This window comes from Epargyreus clarus, unplaced genomic scaffold (assembly GCF_041222505.1).
Source record: "Epargyreus clarus isolate Ecla_fem2 unplaced genomic scaffold, WU_Ecla_fem_2.2 ptg000029l, whole genome shotgun sequence".
Lineage (NCBI taxonomy): Eukaryota > Metazoa > Arthropoda > Insecta > Lepidoptera > Hesperiidae > Epargyreus > Epargyreus clarus.
Window position 1 is genome coordinate 2,535,420 of NW_027332235.1, and position 19,491 is coordinate 2,554,910.

The 19,491-nt window shown below is 36.8% G+C and overlaps 1 protein-coding gene across 1 annotated transcript in view; it reads right to left on the minus strand.

Annotated features, from left to right (window-relative positions):
- Window positions 1-3,051: 3,051 nt before the first annotated feature.
- Window positions 3,052-19,491, minus strand: part of LOC140754395 (bridge-like lipid transfer protein family member 3B) — a 28,001-nt gene continuing 11,561 nt past the window's right edge. Inside the window, exons 8-28 of the mRNA XM_073089401.1 lie at window positions 19,010-19,160; window positions 18,390-18,516; window positions 17,711-17,816; window positions 17,224-17,338; window positions 16,556-16,647; window positions 16,012-16,147; window positions 15,424-15,599; window positions 14,835-14,949; window positions 14,470-14,604; window positions 14,095-14,264; window positions 13,378-13,553; window positions 12,713-12,849; window positions 12,161-12,304; window positions 11,733-11,904; window positions 11,155-11,269; window positions 10,675-10,809; window positions 7,347-7,481; window positions 6,538-6,681; window positions 5,757-6,067; window positions 4,842-4,953; window positions 3,052-4,475 (exon numbers count right to left, since the gene is read on the minus strand). Coding sequence (XP_072945502.1) covers window positions 4,440-4,475; window positions 4,842-4,953; window positions 5,757-6,067; window positions 6,538-6,681; window positions 7,347-7,481; window positions 10,675-10,809; window positions 11,155-11,269; window positions 11,733-11,904; window positions 12,161-12,304; window positions 12,713-12,849; window positions 13,378-13,553; window positions 14,095-14,264; window positions 14,470-14,604; window positions 14,835-14,949; window positions 15,424-15,599; window positions 16,012-16,147; window positions 16,556-16,647; window positions 17,224-17,338; window positions 17,711-17,816; window positions 18,390-18,516; window positions 19,010-19,160 — 2,940 coding nt within the window. The 3' untranslated portion in view covers window positions 3,052-4,439. The remainder of the gene's footprint in view (window positions 4,476-4,841; window positions 4,954-5,756; window positions 6,068-6,537; window positions 6,682-7,346; window positions 7,482-10,674; window positions 10,810-11,154; window positions 11,270-11,732; window positions 11,905-12,160; window positions 12,305-12,712; window positions 12,850-13,377; window positions 13,554-14,094; window positions 14,265-14,469; window positions 14,605-14,834; window positions 14,950-15,423; window positions 15,600-16,011; window positions 16,148-16,555; window positions 16,648-17,223; window positions 17,339-17,710; window positions 17,817-18,389; window positions 18,517-19,009; window positions 19,161-19,491) is intronic.

Sequence of the window (19,491 nt, forward strand, 5' to 3'; positions counted from 1 at the left end):
TTCGATACAGGCACGAATGTTACAACTCTAATATACGTAATTAAAATTTTATAATGTTTCATTGGACACTTATGTAAATGAAATTGATTTTATCTTATATATAAAATTCTCGTGTCCCAATAGTTACCGTAATCCTCCGCAACGACTTTATAGTTTTCACCAAATTTTATATGCATATTCAGTAGGTCTGAGAATCGGCTACCATCAATTTTTCATACCCCTAAGTGAGAAGGGTTGTTCGTCCTTAACATTCTTTTATTTATATGGCAACACAACGTTTGCCGGGTCAGCTCGTTTTTTTATAAATATGGAACTAGGGACTTGGAATATGTCACAAAATATACAGATTTTTTTATCAAAACATGTTATCCGCCACTGAATTAACTTCTAGGGGATGCCAGGAGTCTAAAAAAACATGACAGCGTAGCAAATGGCCATAAAATGATTGTCGTTACGTGATAACAAATTAATTTTATGAATTAGTTTAAATTCATGGTGTAACTCGATGACAACGCTTTATAAGTATTGGGGATCCAATAGTATACATTAAGACTTAACATAATACAATAAAACAGGCAAAGGTCAAGGTATTTGCATCAGAATTTTTTGGACTTGGGAATTTAAAATATGTATATTTTCTGTAAATACTACTGAGTTGACAAAGCGATTTCAGTGTCCAAATGAAATAAATATCTTCTATAGCTTAATGGACAGAATGCGAAGAGTGAATATATTTAGTATGAATTTTAATGCCATCTGATTAAATCATAAAAGACGAAAAAAAATGTTTACATCAAAGTCAATTACAAATCAGAGGCTTTCTTGATTGATCTTCAATCAGATCTAAACATTTAATGTATAATTACTTATATTAAAAAAAAGATTTTTCCGATAACAATGAAAATTGTTAAAATTCTTAGAATTTAAAATGATCGCGACGGTAACCTACTGACAAACACGAAGAACGAATGAATATGATCCGTATGGGTCATAGACAAGGGTTGAACAAATGAATTCATAAATAAAAATGGCATTACAAATATTAATTAAGATTTGTGTTCATTATTAAATTTTCGTCTTGCGTCACCGTTTTTGCACAAATACAAATGGAATATGTGATCATTAACAAAAAATATACCAAAAGTGCATTATATTTCAGCATTGTGATGTATCGTAACAAGTGACAAACACACACGCAGTCGATGTGACGTATTATCTTTATAACCAACAAAAAAAAATATTACAATAAAAAATGGAGTGTTAAGGTAATAACACATCTTTGCACCTAACGTTTCAAACTATTTCGTGTATTTTCCTCACCCCACCTTTGATTTTCATCAAACAATATTGAATTCAACGACTTAATGAATAACAAAAGTAAAAAGAAAATATATACAATATTATATTTATTGTGATATAAAATACAACATTCGCCAATACGCAATGTGGCGTAGCCTTAATCTAAAACAAGCTAGAAATACCATTAAAACTATTTAAAAATAAAATTTAGCAATTTCTTGTTTCAATACTTCATCTCATTATATTAGCTATATACAATTTACAAATTCGACATTATTCGCGTTCGACAAAAATATTGATTATAATTTATAAATTTTATCATTATGTACAGCGGAACTTTTTTTTGAGAAATAATACATTTTATTTACATATGCGATGATTTCTGAATAAATTCTTACTAATATTCTTTAGACGTTAAACCAGTATACTTCACTGAGGAAATAAGCATGTGTGATTATATCCAAATAAAAAGTTTCAAGTTATATCTTTGGTGTGTTCAAAAACACAAATATATTATAAAATAATTTGACCAATTGATATTTGTATTGTATCGTATCGCTATTTTTTGTTTCGCGAAACATTGCAATTTTTACTAGACAACACTATGATGTTGACGTAATTTATATTTTTGCAAAAACCTCTCTCAGTTTTTCTCCAAACGCGCCAAAAGAAACATATCTTCAAAAAACCAATATACAATGACGTCATAAGAAAAACATGATATAAATATGACCAAGTGATATTCTTCAGAAATACATCGCGTATGTAAGAAGATGTATTTGTATATTTTATGTATTATATGTTATATTATATAGTAACAATGAAAGCTTAGTAGTCTAAATGAACAATTCATTATAGCCTCTAGAACATGACAATTGGCCAATGTGATATAAATTTTATATTGTACAAAACGACCAATACATATTTAAATATGGCCAGGTCAAATTGGGCTCACTGATCAGATAAAAAATTCATTTCATTTTTAAACACTTTTATTTATTCACAATTATTATGAAATTAACTTTTTTTTCTGAATCAAAAAATGTAGAAACGCTACAAGTGAAACTGTTACAAAAGAAAAAATCATCACAATGATAAATGATGCATGTTTATCATTGTGAGGATTTTATCAGAATATTATCATATCTGTAAATCGATAATAAATACATATTTTTTTGTAACGTAACGCCCCAGCGTAACCGTTTCCGTTACGAAAATCAACGCCAAATCTCTTTTCCCCTCGGTCGCCTTCATGAAGATTTACTTAAAAATCTGATGTTATATTGAAATTACCAACACTCTTATCAGTTAGCCCCTCCTTGACCCACCAATGAATCAGTATGAAAATTAAATTGTTACTTTAATATTATTTACAAGCATATCCTAAGGAGTAGGACACATGACCTTTGCATCGCAAGCAATTTAAGCACTTTGAGATACAATTAACTCTTCAGCTCAATATTGAGTATAATAATCGCTATAGTTGTAGTATTTAGATAAATTCTGTGTATCGTATAGATATTTTAATAAATATTCTATACGATACACAGAATTTAAATGTGTTAAAAGTTAAAAAAAGGTCTTTGAGTACAGTCAGCACGTAAAATACATTTGTAAAATGAACCCAAAGGTAATATGTATTTTGAAATATATTACACGTAAGTTTAAAGAAGTTATTTAATTGTGTAAAGAGAAATAAAAATATCTGACATAGAAAATTGAATGAATGATAAATAATTAACAACCATATTTTGTAAAAGCCGCCTTATAAATTAATGATTTTAATGTGAATTTAAATAATTTTAATGTGTAATTTAACAGATAATATGATGGTTAGTAATTTTATAAAAGTTCAAAATCATAAAAAATACAATTTAACAGTAACAGAGGTTTTCGGATGTTCATACTTTGTGTACTAAAAATAATTGTTTTAAATGAATTTATACGATTCAGATTAGCTAACTAGCTAGCTACCTAACTAGCTGTATCACCTAACGCACATTTATAAAGCTAGAATAAATGCGTCGTAAGTACATTAATATATGTAATATAACATGAATCACAGGATATATGACAATTATCTATATGCTATGATAACTATAATATGTATAGTTTAGTTAACGATTTATTCTTGTACAAATATTTTAGAAACTATATTTTAATTAGTATAATGACAAGTTTTGTGGTATGTCATTGATAGTAATATAAATTATTATAGTGTGCGTACGCCCGGTACGGTATTTAAAAAGGACCTCGGCTGTGGTACATTTTGTATGTACGGAAAGATCAACTTACATTGGACACGCATAAGTTAGATTTTTCCTGAGATACTAAACATAACATGTAGATATTATAAAAGCAGTGATAGCCTAGTGGTTAAGAAACTCGGCTTCTCGATCGAGGGGCCCGAGGTTCAAATTCCACGCACCTCTGATTTTTCAAAGTTATGTGCATATTAGAAATTAATTATCACTTGCTAAACGGTGAAGGAAAACGTGAGAAAACTGTCATCTGTTCTCGTTACTTAATAATAGCAGTCGTAAACCGAAATGTGTAACCACATTGATCTGCACTTAAGTTCATGATATATTGGCGAGGTCAATATAAAAACTTTTCTGACTCTTTGCTGTTTTAATTGGCACAACCTATGTATTTTTTTACGTCGCTTTAGATCTTATAACCATCTTAATATATAGAATAACATAGTCATCATAACACAATCGCATGTACCGTACACGATTAACGCATTGGGGTGTCATAAAATGAACCCCTTATTTTCTAATTTAAGTCTAAGTGGTGTTCTCAAGTCCGTGGAATAGGTATAGAATCATAAACCACATTAACACAGATCTCTGGCACGGCACACAATGAGCGTCTCGAGGGGTCTTCATAAAGTGGTCCGTCACATCCAGTATATGTATCGAACTCTAACCACTTTAATATGGACCTCTGGCACGGCACACAATGAGCGTCTTGAGGGGTCTCCATAAAGTGGTCCCTCACATCCAGTATAGATGTTAACCATATAACATAGACCTCTGGCACGGTACACAACGCACGTGCCAAGGGGTCTACGCACGGTGGTCGCCGCAGCAAGCGGTGCAGTCCAGGCAGCTGTTAGGCGGCCCGCTTCTCGATCGCTATCTTTTCCCACGACAACCGCCTGATATTTGTTCCTGTGAATATAGTATTGTATATTTAATAAAGGTGGTAGAATCTGCCGAGGAACGATTTGGAGACACCATAGCCACACCTATTTCTGCCTATTAACAAATTGTTAAACGCTGCTATGTTCCGGTGAAATATGTGGTAGGGTTTAGTCATAGCATAGAAATAGACACTATAAAATTTCAAGTCATAAAAAATGAATAGACTATTACCGCTCAAGAGAGAGACTGACAGAGTAAGCCTAGTAATAGGGTTCCGTTTTACCCTTTGGGTACGGAAACATGAAATCATAATCTTAAATTTTTAGTCTGTCTTGAATATTATTCAGTACATATGTAATGTGTGTAAAGAGGATTCTAAGGATCAGTTCGAACCTGCAGAATCCGCACAGCCTCCAACAGCTCCTGTTTGTCGGCGAGTAGGCTGGCTGCTTCCTGCTGGGCCGCGTGGACACACTGACGGAGAACCGATGCCTCTTCTACCTTCCTGTAATTTATATTCGAATATAAAGGTGGTAGAACCCTTTGTAGTTCGACTCTGGCGGCACCACCGCCACACCTATTTCTGCCTATTAACAGTAGTGTCAAGTGCTGCTGTCTTCTGGTTTGAAGGGTGTGGTAAGGGAGACATACTCAGGTAGGAATATCTAATCCTATCTGGGGTTGATTGGGTATATCCATGGGCGGCAGTAGCAACTTACCATTAAGTGGACTGCATGCTCATCTGCTACTCCTATATTACATAAAAAATACTTAGTTGCTGTTAGAAATTTATTATCACTTGTTATGAAGGTGACTTGTTCTCCGGAGTTTTCTAAAACAAAGGAAAGTTCTACCAATTGGCGGTATGGAACTTTTCCCCTTCACTTTTCCCTTTCACTCTGAGAGTATACCCGTGCCAAAGAATGAAACAGTAATGGGTTGATGACGTATAATTAGTTGTTGGTACATGATTAGTCTATGATTTCATTTACAATTATCACCATAATTTCTACATTTTTTACGATGACCATCACCACTTCGTCGGGATAACTTTTGGAGCATATTTTTCTACACTTTGGTTACCAATTTGGGTTGATGGAGAAAAATACATAAAGCAAATGATTAACTTTTTAGATTTGTGAGACTCAATTTCAATGAAATGAAATGGAATATATTTATTTTGTATAGACCAACGGCGTCACTACCGGCGAGACTGGATCGGAACGCGACCTCTACTGAGAAGATCCGGTAAGAAACTCGGTGGATTTAAAATAAAATCGTTCGAAATTAAAATAAAAAACAACTCACGCTCTCAACTCCCTATTATCCTCAGCGATCCTAGCAGCCGTCTGTAACCGCTTCCTCAATTCCTCATTCTCCTTATTCAATCGGTCAATCTTCTCCATAGCTTCTTCTAACTCTGGTTGCGGTTGGGGCGTGGCCGGCGAGCCCACGGTGGAGGGGGTGGAGATGGGCGGTCCGAGGCAGACCACGCCCGCCGTGTCACGTGTCAGCCGGAGGGTGGTCAGGTCCACGTCTAACGGTTGCGGTGGTGGGGATGATATGGAGCGGGTTGGACGGTCTTCTACTAGATGGAGCTTCACGCTTTCTATTAGAACCTTGAAGGGAAATGAGATTATAACGTTAGTGGCGATTGTTCGTTGGTAATTGTGCCTTCGAACAATCAATGGTGGTGGAACTCTTTATTTTGCTACTTTAGATAGTTTGTTTTTGCTTTAGAGCAGCCGTCAGCATCCTGCGGCTTGTGAGTCTTCCTAGAACATCTCCTTGTGGCCCGCGTACGTTCTTTCAAATTTTAGAGCAATTATTTGACAACAGTTTTATCTCCGATTTTAAAGTCTGAATGCAGTCCGTCATTGCCTCGTGGAGTTATATGCCCCTGCTGCCAAAAAGGCTGAAGATTGGTACTATAGAGCATAAATGTAGCGTTGCTATGTTTTGGCTTAATGTATAAAGACACGTATAACACGATGTATACCCACCGAGTCCTAAGAAATAACATCGTTCAGGATAAGGTTTTGTGAATTAATTGAGGACTTCTATCTTACATGGTTGCATATGTACCTACCTCCAAAGGCATAGGGGGTACGATGACCTCGTCCTCAATGAACTCTGATAGAGCGAGCGCGGTGCTCATATTGAGAGCTATGCTCAGCTCTCGGAGTCGCGCCTCGAGCAGCTCTTCGTATGGCGCAAGACCCACTGGCACGCCCTGTTTAATGAAATTGTATATAAATGTACAGATATGGAAGAGAAAAGTGCGATCAAGATTACTATGACTGTCATAAATTTATAGATTTCGACTTTAGAAAGTCCGAACATAACCCACTATTTATAACAATAATGTTATAACTTGGTTCCAAGATACCATGCGCAGATTGCATAAACATGATGAAGTTTGGATAGGCCAAGACGGATCCAGGTTAAAACAATTGAAGTTTTTATTTTGTTTCTTTGATCACTCACCTTTTGATCACTCACTTACTTACCGCGACAAAAACTCGATCGGTTATACTAAGGAAGTAAGTTTAAACAACACAATTATGTATTGACTTTTGCTTGTCAATTTCTTCTACAGAATCATAATAATAGTCGAATCATAATAATTAGAATAATTTTATATATTTAAATCAGATTTTTAATAAAATTAAAGATAAATTCTTTGGAACTCACATTCAAATTAATAACATTTACTACGGAACATGTATCTCCTCTTTTTGAAGTTATTTATGTAAGTTAACGCCGCTTACGTTCATTAAGCCTACGTGATATCAATGTAATAAACAGATGCATAGCAATATGCTATAGATATAAGAGATAAACACTACCAAAGTGATCACATATTGTATAAAAACACAATATACGTTTCCACTTTACCTTTTCATCCAACATCCGTTCAAGCTCCGTCCTCACGAGTCTGAGAGCGACGCGGGGCGTGTCCCGCGGGCCGAGCTCGTCGCTCTCGTCCACCGGCGGCTCGGTGTACGCGCGCGCTCGCATCGAGAACTTGTTCTGTTGGATGTGCGGAATGCGACGCTCGTGAGTGTTAAGTGGAGTATGACGTATGTATGACATGGTGTATATAAGCGAGTGGTTGAAGTTTTTGATTTCAGAGATTTGTAAAGCATCGGATATTAATGTGTGAACTGATGCATGCTAATTACAATCACGAAAGCTTTCGAGACTCGTGCTCAATGGGACTGTGATGGGTATGGGTACTACCAAGCATATTTATTATATGCCGTCCACTAAATTACTTTCTATTTAACAATTTGGTTACGTGATGGTCAAATTCCAGCTCATAAATTATTTATCGATATAATTCTAGCCATACATTTTTTTTTGAAATAGATGGGTTTAAGTGATGCTGAGGTTGAAACATATCGATTAGCGAATCGAGTTTAGCGAGCTTACTCTATTTTTACAAGGTATTTTTAATTATAAAATAATAAAAAAAAACAACAGTGTTTAATCGTTAAATATAAAGTTTTCTAGCGGAATGGCGGACTTTTCAACGGAAGCGGAAAAGTATTGACAAAAACTATTTGAATAAAATTTGTATCGATAGTGTATGATATAAGACAGTTTTTCTTACCTTACCAACTAACACTATGGGTGTCTTAGCTATTGGATGCTTCGTTTTAGAATCCTTTGCCAAAAGTATGATGGAGAGTAAAACATTCAATAGTTAAGACACTGCCGTTAACAGAATAACATATATGAAGATGTAGAGTTTTTTGACTTATAATCATATTAACTTAACTACAGACAAAATATGTCACATAACACGTGACATATATGTACGTGACATATATGTCACGTGACCTCTGTCGAAGTTGTGACCGCAATGCTTTAGAACCACGCATTCACTAGGAGACAATGACACGTAGGTATCCCTCAACTTCGGGCAATATAGCCGGATACGGGTAACGGTAAATAGCGCCATCTAGCGCCATTCAACAGATGTTTAATATACTATTTGGTACGCATGCTGTGCAAATGTGACTTTTGTGCAATTTGAATTTATAACACCGTATAATATAATATGACTTTATTTACAGTACAATTAGTTAAAATATTAACATTAGCTGTAAATTAAGTCTAAGGTTACAATGAGATGGAATGGTAAATGAATGGTTAACACACATAAACATGCAGCATTTTGTTATACATACATGCATTTATATAATATGTTATATATGTATAAAGCAATAAATAAAATGCAATACATGCTACAACATTAACCTTAATAATAAAATGTTCTTCGCAATGAAGTGTTTTTATGTAGAAAAACGTGTATATTTTTGCTTATAAACTATCATATGTCATATATATGTTTATAGTGTTTGCTTACAAATAAGTGCCGCAAAGGTGTTGTGTTTAAGCTTATAATGTGCTATAAAGGTGTAAATATTAAAGGTTGAAGCAGCAACGAAGATGTTTCCGTCTCAAAACTAATGTAATTCATTAGCTCTTCTAAAAGTGATAATTATGACGATCTTGAAATGTTACATTAAAGATTTGTTGAAATTAACGCGGGTATTATAGCTGTTTATTTTGGCGCATTAAATACGATTGTATTTGAATGCTGACTCGAAATACTTTTATCGAGATATACAATTTAAAATAGTTACAAAAAATCGTTAAAAAAAAATTCTCAGTGCTTCTCAAAGGGTTTCTTTCAATGACAAAGCGACGCAAATCAAACACATTGCAAGACCGCCAAATCGTACGAGAGAGACGGCAACATCCCCCATCACGCACACTCGCAACACAGACAAACCCCCTTGGCTACGACACAATACCTCTACAAACTAATTCGCACTTAAAAACCCAAAACGAAACCACTACTTGGATTCATGTCAAAACGCTATCCGTTGGTCGAACAAGTACCTTGAGTCGAATCTTTCGGTGACGATAGCCGAGCGGGCGGGAGATGCCATAGAGAGAGAAAAAACACACATAGACAACATAGTTAGAAAAAGACGGATGCATTCCACGTTAATATTATATTTCATTGAGTTTGATACAGCGATTAAGTCGTATGGGTAACGAAATACTATGGGGCGTGACATGAAGGGGTGGTACAATCATGCAGATTGAGAGCCTCTACCATATGATGAACGAGACAGTCAGACAGACAAAAAAAAAGGAATATAAAAAAATAATTGAAAATTCTATAAATGAAATTGATATTTTAAAATCCCGTTAAAAATGTACGACGTACGTATTCGTACGTATGGGACGTCAATCTTTGTGCTTGTTTGGGATAGTTTAGTTTCGTTACATAGTCATCTTTTACGATAAATATTGTCACCCAAAATAGCGGCTTCCGTTTATATTTGCCATTCACAAATGACGGAGAACGAGCGATAAGTAAGAATGGACGCCGTTTTGGATTACAATTTTCATTGATACGAGTTATATTATATTCTGTGAGGTCATAAAGTTTGACGCGTACATACGTTTCCGTACGTTAAAATATACGTAAATTACGCACTCAGTTTACAAAAAAAAAACATAAAAAAATCGAAAGGATCACTGGAAGAGGCTCAACCTATGATTGAATACAGTACTTGTAGATAAAAATAATAATTAAAAATATATGCGGACTGGTAAATGTTAAACATGCTAAAACAATAAAGTTTATCAATAGAAACGTGTTCATGGATGGAGTTGCACAAAATAATCAGTGGTTATGGTGATATAAATTAATTAAGAGAATAAATATTTATTGATTGTAGCATCTGAATGTAGATATAAAAACGAATGAGATAATTTTACGAATTATTATCAGTATGTAAATATGTATTATTCTTTCGTGAAGTTGATCATGAAAAATAAGAAATGAAGTTCCATCGTAATACACTAATCATTCAAGTAAAGGCATTGAAATGTATAAAAAATCCAACGATCAATAAAAAATGTTTTTACTGTGATTCAATTGTAATACAGTAACGCTTTATATCCCAAAAGTATGTAAATAATCTATTTATTTTAAATTACTTTTATTTCAGTTACCAAGTTTTGGTATCCAAAAGTTTAAAACGTGTAAATGTGAAATTACTACCAAATGACTCTGACCAAATCTGTAATGTACGTGTGAGTTTTAAAGAAAATGAGTGGTTGTTATGATAGAGTACGTATATTTAGTGTTCTAGAGAGTTCTAGAGAGTTCTAGAGTAAGAGTTCTTAGAGTTCTCACCTGGAACTCGTCCCAGGGTATTGCGGAGCATTCGTCTGTTATCATGTCGTCTGCGGTGAGTCTCAGGGCAGATTTGCAGTTCACGCTCTGCTGCACCAGGTGGATGTTGTTCAAGCGCCAGGTTACCGTCGATATCTATGGGAGAAAATGATTTATAGAATTTTTTGAAGCGAATTGGTTGAAAATTTTCAAGTGGTTCGTGATGATAGCTAGTGAGGTATATTTTAGGAGTAAAAATACGTAATTAACCTCAAATAACATTGTGAATCTACTTTGGAAAGCCTCGTACGCATGCCTTACTTGGCACACACTTTAAATTTGAACAGAAATGTGTGTCAGAATTTTTTCGACAACAAAAGCAACAAACGTAGAAACTTTTTCGCCAATGTATAATGTTCATGGAGTGCAGCATTTATTAACATTAAATGCTGCAGTCCTGCATTTCAAATAAACACGTTAAGATGGCTGCATAGTGCATACCACATCGCGTCGCCTGCAAGAACTGGTGACCGAGTGGTCACTCGGTGATGATGATCGCTCTACTACTTCAGCGGCCACCTCCACGCCGCTGGAGACACGTCCGTGTTCGAACTCTCTGAAACAATGACAACAACATTGATATTGGTTGAAACATTGTTTATGGTATGGGTACGGTTCTCTATCTCGACCTTTGGGGGAAGTCTATAAAGCATATTTTACTGCTATGTTGGTTCAAAGCAGACATCAGAAACCTATGGAGAGAAGGACTAATTAATAACATTGATTGGAGACAGTTAAATAACAGATTGCGTTACGCAACAATTAGATACTCCCGAACAATCCGTTGATACGGCGAACATTGACAAGTATGTAAAAGCTATGTAAGAGTACAGATCTATAATCGTTTGAGTAGCACTGAAAACCCCACCGAAAGCAAATAATCCTGGTAGACATCGATAGTGAACTTGAAAGTGACGTCCGCCGTCGCGTGTCACCGTGCTGTCGTGACGTCACCGGTGACGTGGCGTGGTGGACGCCGCGTGGCTGTGGAGTGACGTCACCGGTGACGCGGCGTGTACCTGAAGGCGACGTCCGCGTCGTCCGGCGACTCGGCCGCGAGCCCGACGACGACGTAGCGCTCGCTGTCCGAGCTGGCCGTGGACGCCGCGTCGCTGCGAGCGTCGTCGCGTGTTAATGCGCTGTCGATCGATGTCACCAGTGAATTGAAGCCGCGTCGCATTGATGAGAAACCTGTGAATAAATCGATATTTTTAACTGAGTATAACTTTATGTATCATTAACGAGCGTCTCACTTTTGGAGGAGGCGAGGCAACTCTACTTCGTTAGCGGTTAATTTACCAATATTAAATTTTGTTTTTTAAATTAGATATCGGATTATAGCTCTTCTGCATGATATGCGTTACTCTTAATATTTAAGAGAGGCTAGAAAATATTCAAATTTTAAACGACTTAACCACTTCAAATGGATTCAAAATTATATGCTGACCTCCAAAGCCGCCAATTCCCGGACTGGGTGGGGGTATCTCCTCGGCAGGCAAAGGTTGAGCTGTGCACACTTCGATGGACGCTTGCGTTGCTAACACACCACTGTCTCTGTCTTGCATTGATGGTGCCATCGTAGATTCTGATCCTGGAAAATAAACATAATTTATTATGATGAATAATAATAATTGCCGCAATAAAATTATAACTAGCTGAGACCAGACGCGGGTTTCTTCTTAGAATAACGGAGGCTTATCGAGTGGAGCTTGACGCTGTTGCTATGCAGATTGGTGGAGTATTTACTCAACGAGCAGTATAATGCTGCTATGTTCTGCTTAATAAGGTATGTTCACGTATACTTACCTAATCATTAGGTACACATTCATCTGTCAGTAAATGCAATCTTCTGCAGTAAAATCTTCTTGACATAGAGCTATTGTAAGGATGACTAGCGATTTTTATCGTTTTCAATATATCTTTAGCTATATTTAAATGATTATCTTAGATTATAGTTTGATTACAGTATATTAATGTAATAGCGTGGACAGTTACTTACCAAGTTTGAGATCATTGAGGCTGGAAGAGTCAAGCGGTACGCTGTCGAGATCCCTGGATGACTCTTGACCTGGACAGCTGGACGGCAACACCAACGTCATTTCTACTGCTGGGACCACTAGGCCTATTACTATTGACCTGCAATTATTAAAAAGTAGTTGATATTGATATAAGAAAATTTTAATTACAAATAGTTAATTAATAAAAAAGAGGTTTCCCAATTTTATAGGAACTGGAAAAATTAATTGAAAAAAAAATACTGATAGAATACGATTTTAGATGTCATTTTTGGGTCTGCGTATCTGTTTCGTCTTTGTGTGTATCCATGGCATTAACAAGAAAACCAGATATTTTTTAAATAAGATAAGTTCAGGACGTCATCTACACCCTTCCAACGATACATAAGATTTTGTTTTACGGGAGAAATAGGTGTGGCGGAGATACTTTCCCGTTCGAATCATACAGGTACAATACAATCTACCACCTCTCAAAAAAAAAGTCTAAAAAAAGAACGATGCAAAACGGTCGATAGAGGCTTCTTTGCTACGAAAATGGCACAATGGAATCCGGTATAGCCTATGGGGGAACGAAAACAACTTTATTCTCTAATATTCTGAAAATCAACTGTATTCTCTAATATTCCGAGGATATATAAAGCCCCATTACCCATCATCAGCGTCAGGCAGCCGCGCGGCCTGGTGCGAGAGCCAGGCGGCGAGGTCGGCGAGGCGCTCGAGCTGGCGCAGCAGGAACAGCATCTGGTAGTGGTTGAGCTGCAGCCCCGCCAGGCCGCACGTGCGCCCCACCACCCATATGCGGGAGAGGCCGTCCTCGAAACATAACTGGGGAAAATGGGTTTTTAGTTCTGAGATTTTTTCACGGTTTATTTCTAAGAAAATTTTCTTAGCTTTTGAAAGTTATTTTTTAGTTTGTAAAGGATCACTTATCGTTTTGCTTTTTATTTGAAAAACATTGAATCTCGCATATTCAGCTTCAATAAAGAAATTTCAATTGAAAAAGCTTCAATAACGAGTATTCTTCCGGATAAAAAAGAAGACCTCGACTCTTGTCATATGCGGCGACGACTATTTTTTATCAAGTCGCCTGCTTGGATTGTCACTACTTACTTAGCAGATGTGAATGATTTAATATTTTTAAAATTTTAAGTTTACTTTAAATTTTTATAAAGTCGTTCAAATATAAAGGGGTCTCCATTAAAGTATGGACACACAAATAATTTAGTTGCATTGATACGTGAATCAGGCATATAAATTATGTATAATGCTGTAAATTTGGATGTTGATGTCATCTATGTATGTGTCTATGATTCGTAGTGTCATTTTTTCGTCATAACCATAGCTAACTTCATCAGTATATACTCACCCAAGCAGTAAGCGGTGTAGCATCCAGCAATGGAGCGGGCTTGTAGTTAGTCGCTCTCGCGCCGCAGAAGTCCGCCCAAAGAGGCTCCACTCTCGCGCACCAGATGGCTCTGTTCTCCCTCCATAGTAGCTCCGGCGTGATTGTTGTGCCGCGGTCTATGTCATCCAGATCTGTGGTAAAAATATCCATTAAGTGACTATTACTACTGTTAGGTGTAAATAAGATATATGGCCCATTCGGCCATCGGCCATCATACTCTTATGTAGAGTTGGTTACAGATGTCCATGAGCAGCAGCGACCACTTATCATGGAGTACAATGATTCGTTTGCTCCACTAATCTTATAAGAAATAAGTTATTTATATACACAACTTACTATCAGCGTGCAATATGAACTGTTCATGTATAGGGTCGATGTCGTCCGGCGAGCAGGGGAACTCGCCGCGAGGGGGCGCTGTTCGTCTCAAAGCTGATATTATACTCGCTAGATCAGCTCGAGTGCCGGCCGTGTCTGAAATAGACAAAAATGTTAGAAAATAAATTAGATCTCTTCTATTAAATTAAGTTCCTTTTCTTTAAAAATGTAGCATTTTTTGCATTGGTGATATTCGTAGATAAGAGAGTTCACAATATATTAAATTGTATAGAGACTATTAGAAACAAAAAGGCCAAATAAATATGTCCAAATCTTTCGAACATTCCACAAGAGATGGCAGCATAAGCACGTAACAAATAACTCACTGGCTCTTGTTGGTTCGCGTACGTTCGTAAGTGTGGCTCTGGCGGTACAAATGTGCAACTCCTTGGGCCGGTCGCGCTGTTGGGAAATGTGCTCGGAACCGGCTTCTAATACTATCTGTGAAAAATTATATATTATAATTATAGGTAACCTTTGGTACTAATAATGCAGTGGCAAAATTTTTACAGCAATTTCTACCATAAAATAATACTGCATAGCTGCGCTATTCGGGTTTCAAGGGCGTAGTAGGAATGCTGAAATAGTAAAATAAGACATTTCCAGTTATCCTAGTGGAAGCTATGTTGCTTGTAATCAACCTCAGGTAAGATTCACGTTCTGTGTTTATAGCGGCAGAGATCAACATTAAATATGTTACAATTGCACTATAGTTATAGTTTTCGCCAAACTGCTACTCCGTCCTGAAGTTGTTACGAGCAGCTGTAGTTATACAATTTGCTTTAGCGACGCGACTCATTTCTATATTCAGAGCGGACTAGCAGTTTTACGCGGACTATACATCTATTATTATTTTCTACCGTGCTGCCACACCACGCCGCCCACTTCCACCGGTCCACGCCCAGCCGCACGTACCTTGGGCATGATGGCCTCCATGCGCACGTCGAGGTAGGACGCGGCGGCGGCTTGCGGCGTGGCGGCGGCGGCGGCCTGCGCCACGTGCGGCAGGAACGCCGCCAGCCACACCGCGCTGGCCACGTCCAACGACACGCGCACGGGGCTGAGCTGCACGTACAGCTTCGGCGCGGGCACTGCGGACCACACATAATATCAGCTAGGGTCTAGCTTAGCGAGCGAACCAACACAATCCTGCGCTACCGTTTTCAAGAAAGCACACTTTGATAACGCACATTTATGCGCACGTACATACGTAATGTACATTATGTCGGCAAAAAAAAAACATATGACTTTGTACATACAACGAAAAGATGTTATAGCGGTCCTAGAAAGTCAAAAAGTTTGTTGATAATTTAAAATTTGATAGATTACAATAATTTTCTTAGTAGCAAAGGAGCCTTCCGCATATATTCAATATGTACAATAAAGATAGAAATAGATTATTTTCATATTTGTAATTGCGTGTATTCGTATATACATACACAAGATCACGCACGTACATACACACCCGCACACATACAAACACATAAACAAAGCGTATCCTACCAGGAAAGCACACATCTCCAGGGTAGTAGAAGAACGTGAGCTCAGCGTGAAGTAGGCCCGCATCGCCGGGCAGCGTGGCCTTCTCCGCGCTCATGAACGGCTTCAGCGCCTCGCGGGACTTCGACCCTGTTGACACCTGCACAATACGATAAAGGTTACATATCGCTGTACAAAAATATCCTAGTCTGACTTTATCGAGTAGTCTGACAAATTGCGTTAGGTGGTTTTCGAGGAACGCTGATTACTGATTGTCAACTTTATGAGCACTTTTTCAAGTACAAAATTATTAGTATTTTATTCGTTACTTTAATAAAATTATGACCTTTTAAACTAAATTATAAATATAATATCATTTTTACATATAGCATAGACAGCCACACTAATAATAGCTTAAATATTAAAAAATATAATCGTTATAATTTCTAGTTTATTAAGTAGTTAAGCCATACTAAGATCGCTAGTGGCGTCACTAACGTAGAATATAGATAAATTCGTCAGATACACAGCACAGACGAAATCATGCTTTAGAGAACAATACAAGTACCTTATAAACAGTAAAATCGTCTATCCTCAAAACGAGACACGTTGTCATTAGCTTGCCGAGCTGCTGGAGTATTCTCGTTCTAGTCGGAGATGCTGGAAATAAAACATCATTTACATTTCTAATAAATAATTATTGGAAATGCAATATAACAGTAAATTAATAATAAAAGTGTTATTTAGATTTTTAATTTATACTTCTTTTAGCGCGTTTGGGAAAAAAAAACGAGTGATGTTTAAACGACATTTAAAATCGACACCATAAAGTTAACTATTAAAGTCTCAAGTTTTGCGGTCAAATCCACCAACAAATAAATATTTTATTTCTAGGTATAATACGACAAAGTATAACATGACACGATATGATATGATATTTGTTTATTTTTTTTGTATCTTTAATTTTGATTTTTTTCTACTTTCAATTGTTGTACACGCAGTTTTATTTTTATCTGTTCCTAAATTACATTAAAGAAGTATAACTTTGCACATACGCAAATAAATAAACATAAGCATTTTCGTCCATTACTTTTTTTGAAAATGAATAATGTATAGTCCGCGTAAAACAGCTAGTCCGCTTTGAATATTTAAATGAATCGCGTCGCTAATTGTATGACCACACCTGCTCGCAACAACTTCAGAGCGGACTAGCAGTTTGGCGCGGACTCTACTAACCTTGTGATGTGGTAGAGTTAGTGGACGGAGCGGTGGAGCTCGCTTGCGGTGCCGCGGCGGGCTTGTGGTTCAAGCCATTCGATAACGCCTCTTCTTGTCTTTCAGGCTGGCTTGTCTGGTAATAAATTGAAAACAAATAGTTATTGAAATTAGCTAATTTTGCATATAGCTATACAGCTATATGTGCAAACAAAATATTAGGTAGTACTTTTTGAAATACTAAAACTAAATGAATATAATGATAATAATGGTTTAGTTATTATATTATTTTTATTATTTATTGTTATTAGTATTTATTATTGTAAAATCAGCTTATTGTTTGTCGATTAATTAATATAAGTTTTATTAATTATCCATAGAAAAGAGAAATTTTATTTTTGTTAACAAAATAATCCACTAAAGTGCATTAACTAAAATCCTACATTAAAAAGTCAATTTAATTATTATTCCAAGGGCTTAACCGGCGCGTGTCAAACAAAAGTTGTACCTTATTGCTTGGCGTTAAGGGTCTAGGGTCTAGCGAGTCCAGCAGTGTGGTGCAGAAGGTCGACAAAGCTTGTGAGAGCCACTGGCTGTGAGGTGTCGCCGCCTCCCTGCAATATGGTTTAATGTCTATTGCGAAACCAGTATGATAAGGTCTCTTAGGGAGGTTACTCGTAATGGTAAATGTATATAGTAATGGAAATTCAAGTCAGCAGGCAAAAATTAAAAATTCTAAAGCCGCGTACAATTGACCCATCATGTAATGGGCTTTGGGTATATATGTTCAATAACGTCCTAACGATGAGCACTACAAAATGAAAAATTTTACAATATAATTAGCTCCAGCACCAGACCAGTCGTATAGTTATATGAGGTCTTCTAAGTATGTAAGCTAAGACCGTAGAAAGGCATCTGTGATCGACATTAGGTATATAATTGCCTATTGGCGGGCTGTTGAAAAAAGTATATAATGTATGAAATACAACTTAAAAAAAAATGTTAATACAAACTTCATTTATTGAAAAAATAAAGAAAAACTACAACGCAATATTTCTACAACTTTAAGAATTCAAACTCGGTGCTTACCTGATCCACGAAAATAGAGTATATGAAAAGATTTTCATGATATCTAATAATGGTTGTTAATATTATAATTTCAAGATAATATCGTTCGTTTTTCCTACCTGTACCCTCGCCAATGTCTCCTGTCGTTGGAGGCCTTGTGATATGGAAAGAGGTCCGCTTGCATGCTCACTAGCGTCACTTGTAAGGCACCTCCATTGGCCAGCGAAGGCATCTCTGATCTGCCCACTGTTGGACAACAAATTTAGTTAGGACTTGAAATTGTTTTAAATTCAATATTCTGGATTCTGCTTTCTAAGGGAGGCTTGTGATTTCAGTGTCATCGACTTCGCAGGCGGGAGTTTAGACCTTAATTTTGAAGAAAATTTTTAGGAGGAAATTTGGAAAAAAGTATGGAGCTTTGGTAGCTAAAAGTAAAGCCTAAAATAGTCAATGTTTGTTTATGACAGCAAACCCAATAGACGTGTGTTATCTTTAACATTCCGTTCAGTAATATTTTGTAATTGTCTTTTCTTAAAATTCGATACCTTTATTCTTTATAATATAGGAGCCGCCCATGGACATCACCGCTACCCCTGAGCACTAAGCTAGACTGTTTAGGAAAAGTATATCTCCTGTACCACACCCTTCAAACCAGAACATTGCAACCAGAGCTGAATAAAAAAGTCCTTTAAAGATTTAAACCATAACTTTTAGGTATTTACTCTAGTGGTATACTCACAGCCAGGATCATCGCACAGATGTAGATCAATACGTGGCGCGAGCAAATGGTACGAAGTCTCGCGAACGTCGTGCTTCGCGAACATTCGCGCGAGGATATCACGCTCGCCCGTACTCGAGCGCGTAGTGATCTGCTCGCGGGGCTCTTCAATCTGGGGGAATAAATAATAATATATGTACGCATCTAAAAATATATACTGTCGGCATGGCAAGTGTTTTTTATGCAGTAAGACTGTAATATGTTTAAGCTTGTAGGAAATCTGACATTTTTAGAATATAAAGAGAATGCTCTGAATTGTCTAGGGAAGAAGCAAAAGCTAGTTCGCAGCTAGTCTGTGTCTGTCGACGTCCAGGCGACGACTAGATAAGATTAAAGAAGAAGACCGGCGAGAGTGGCGTTGCCCTGGGGGAGGGATGGAACAGCAGTCCCTCCTCAATAATAAACAAAAATCATACACATTGAATTTCTACCGTTTAGACCGC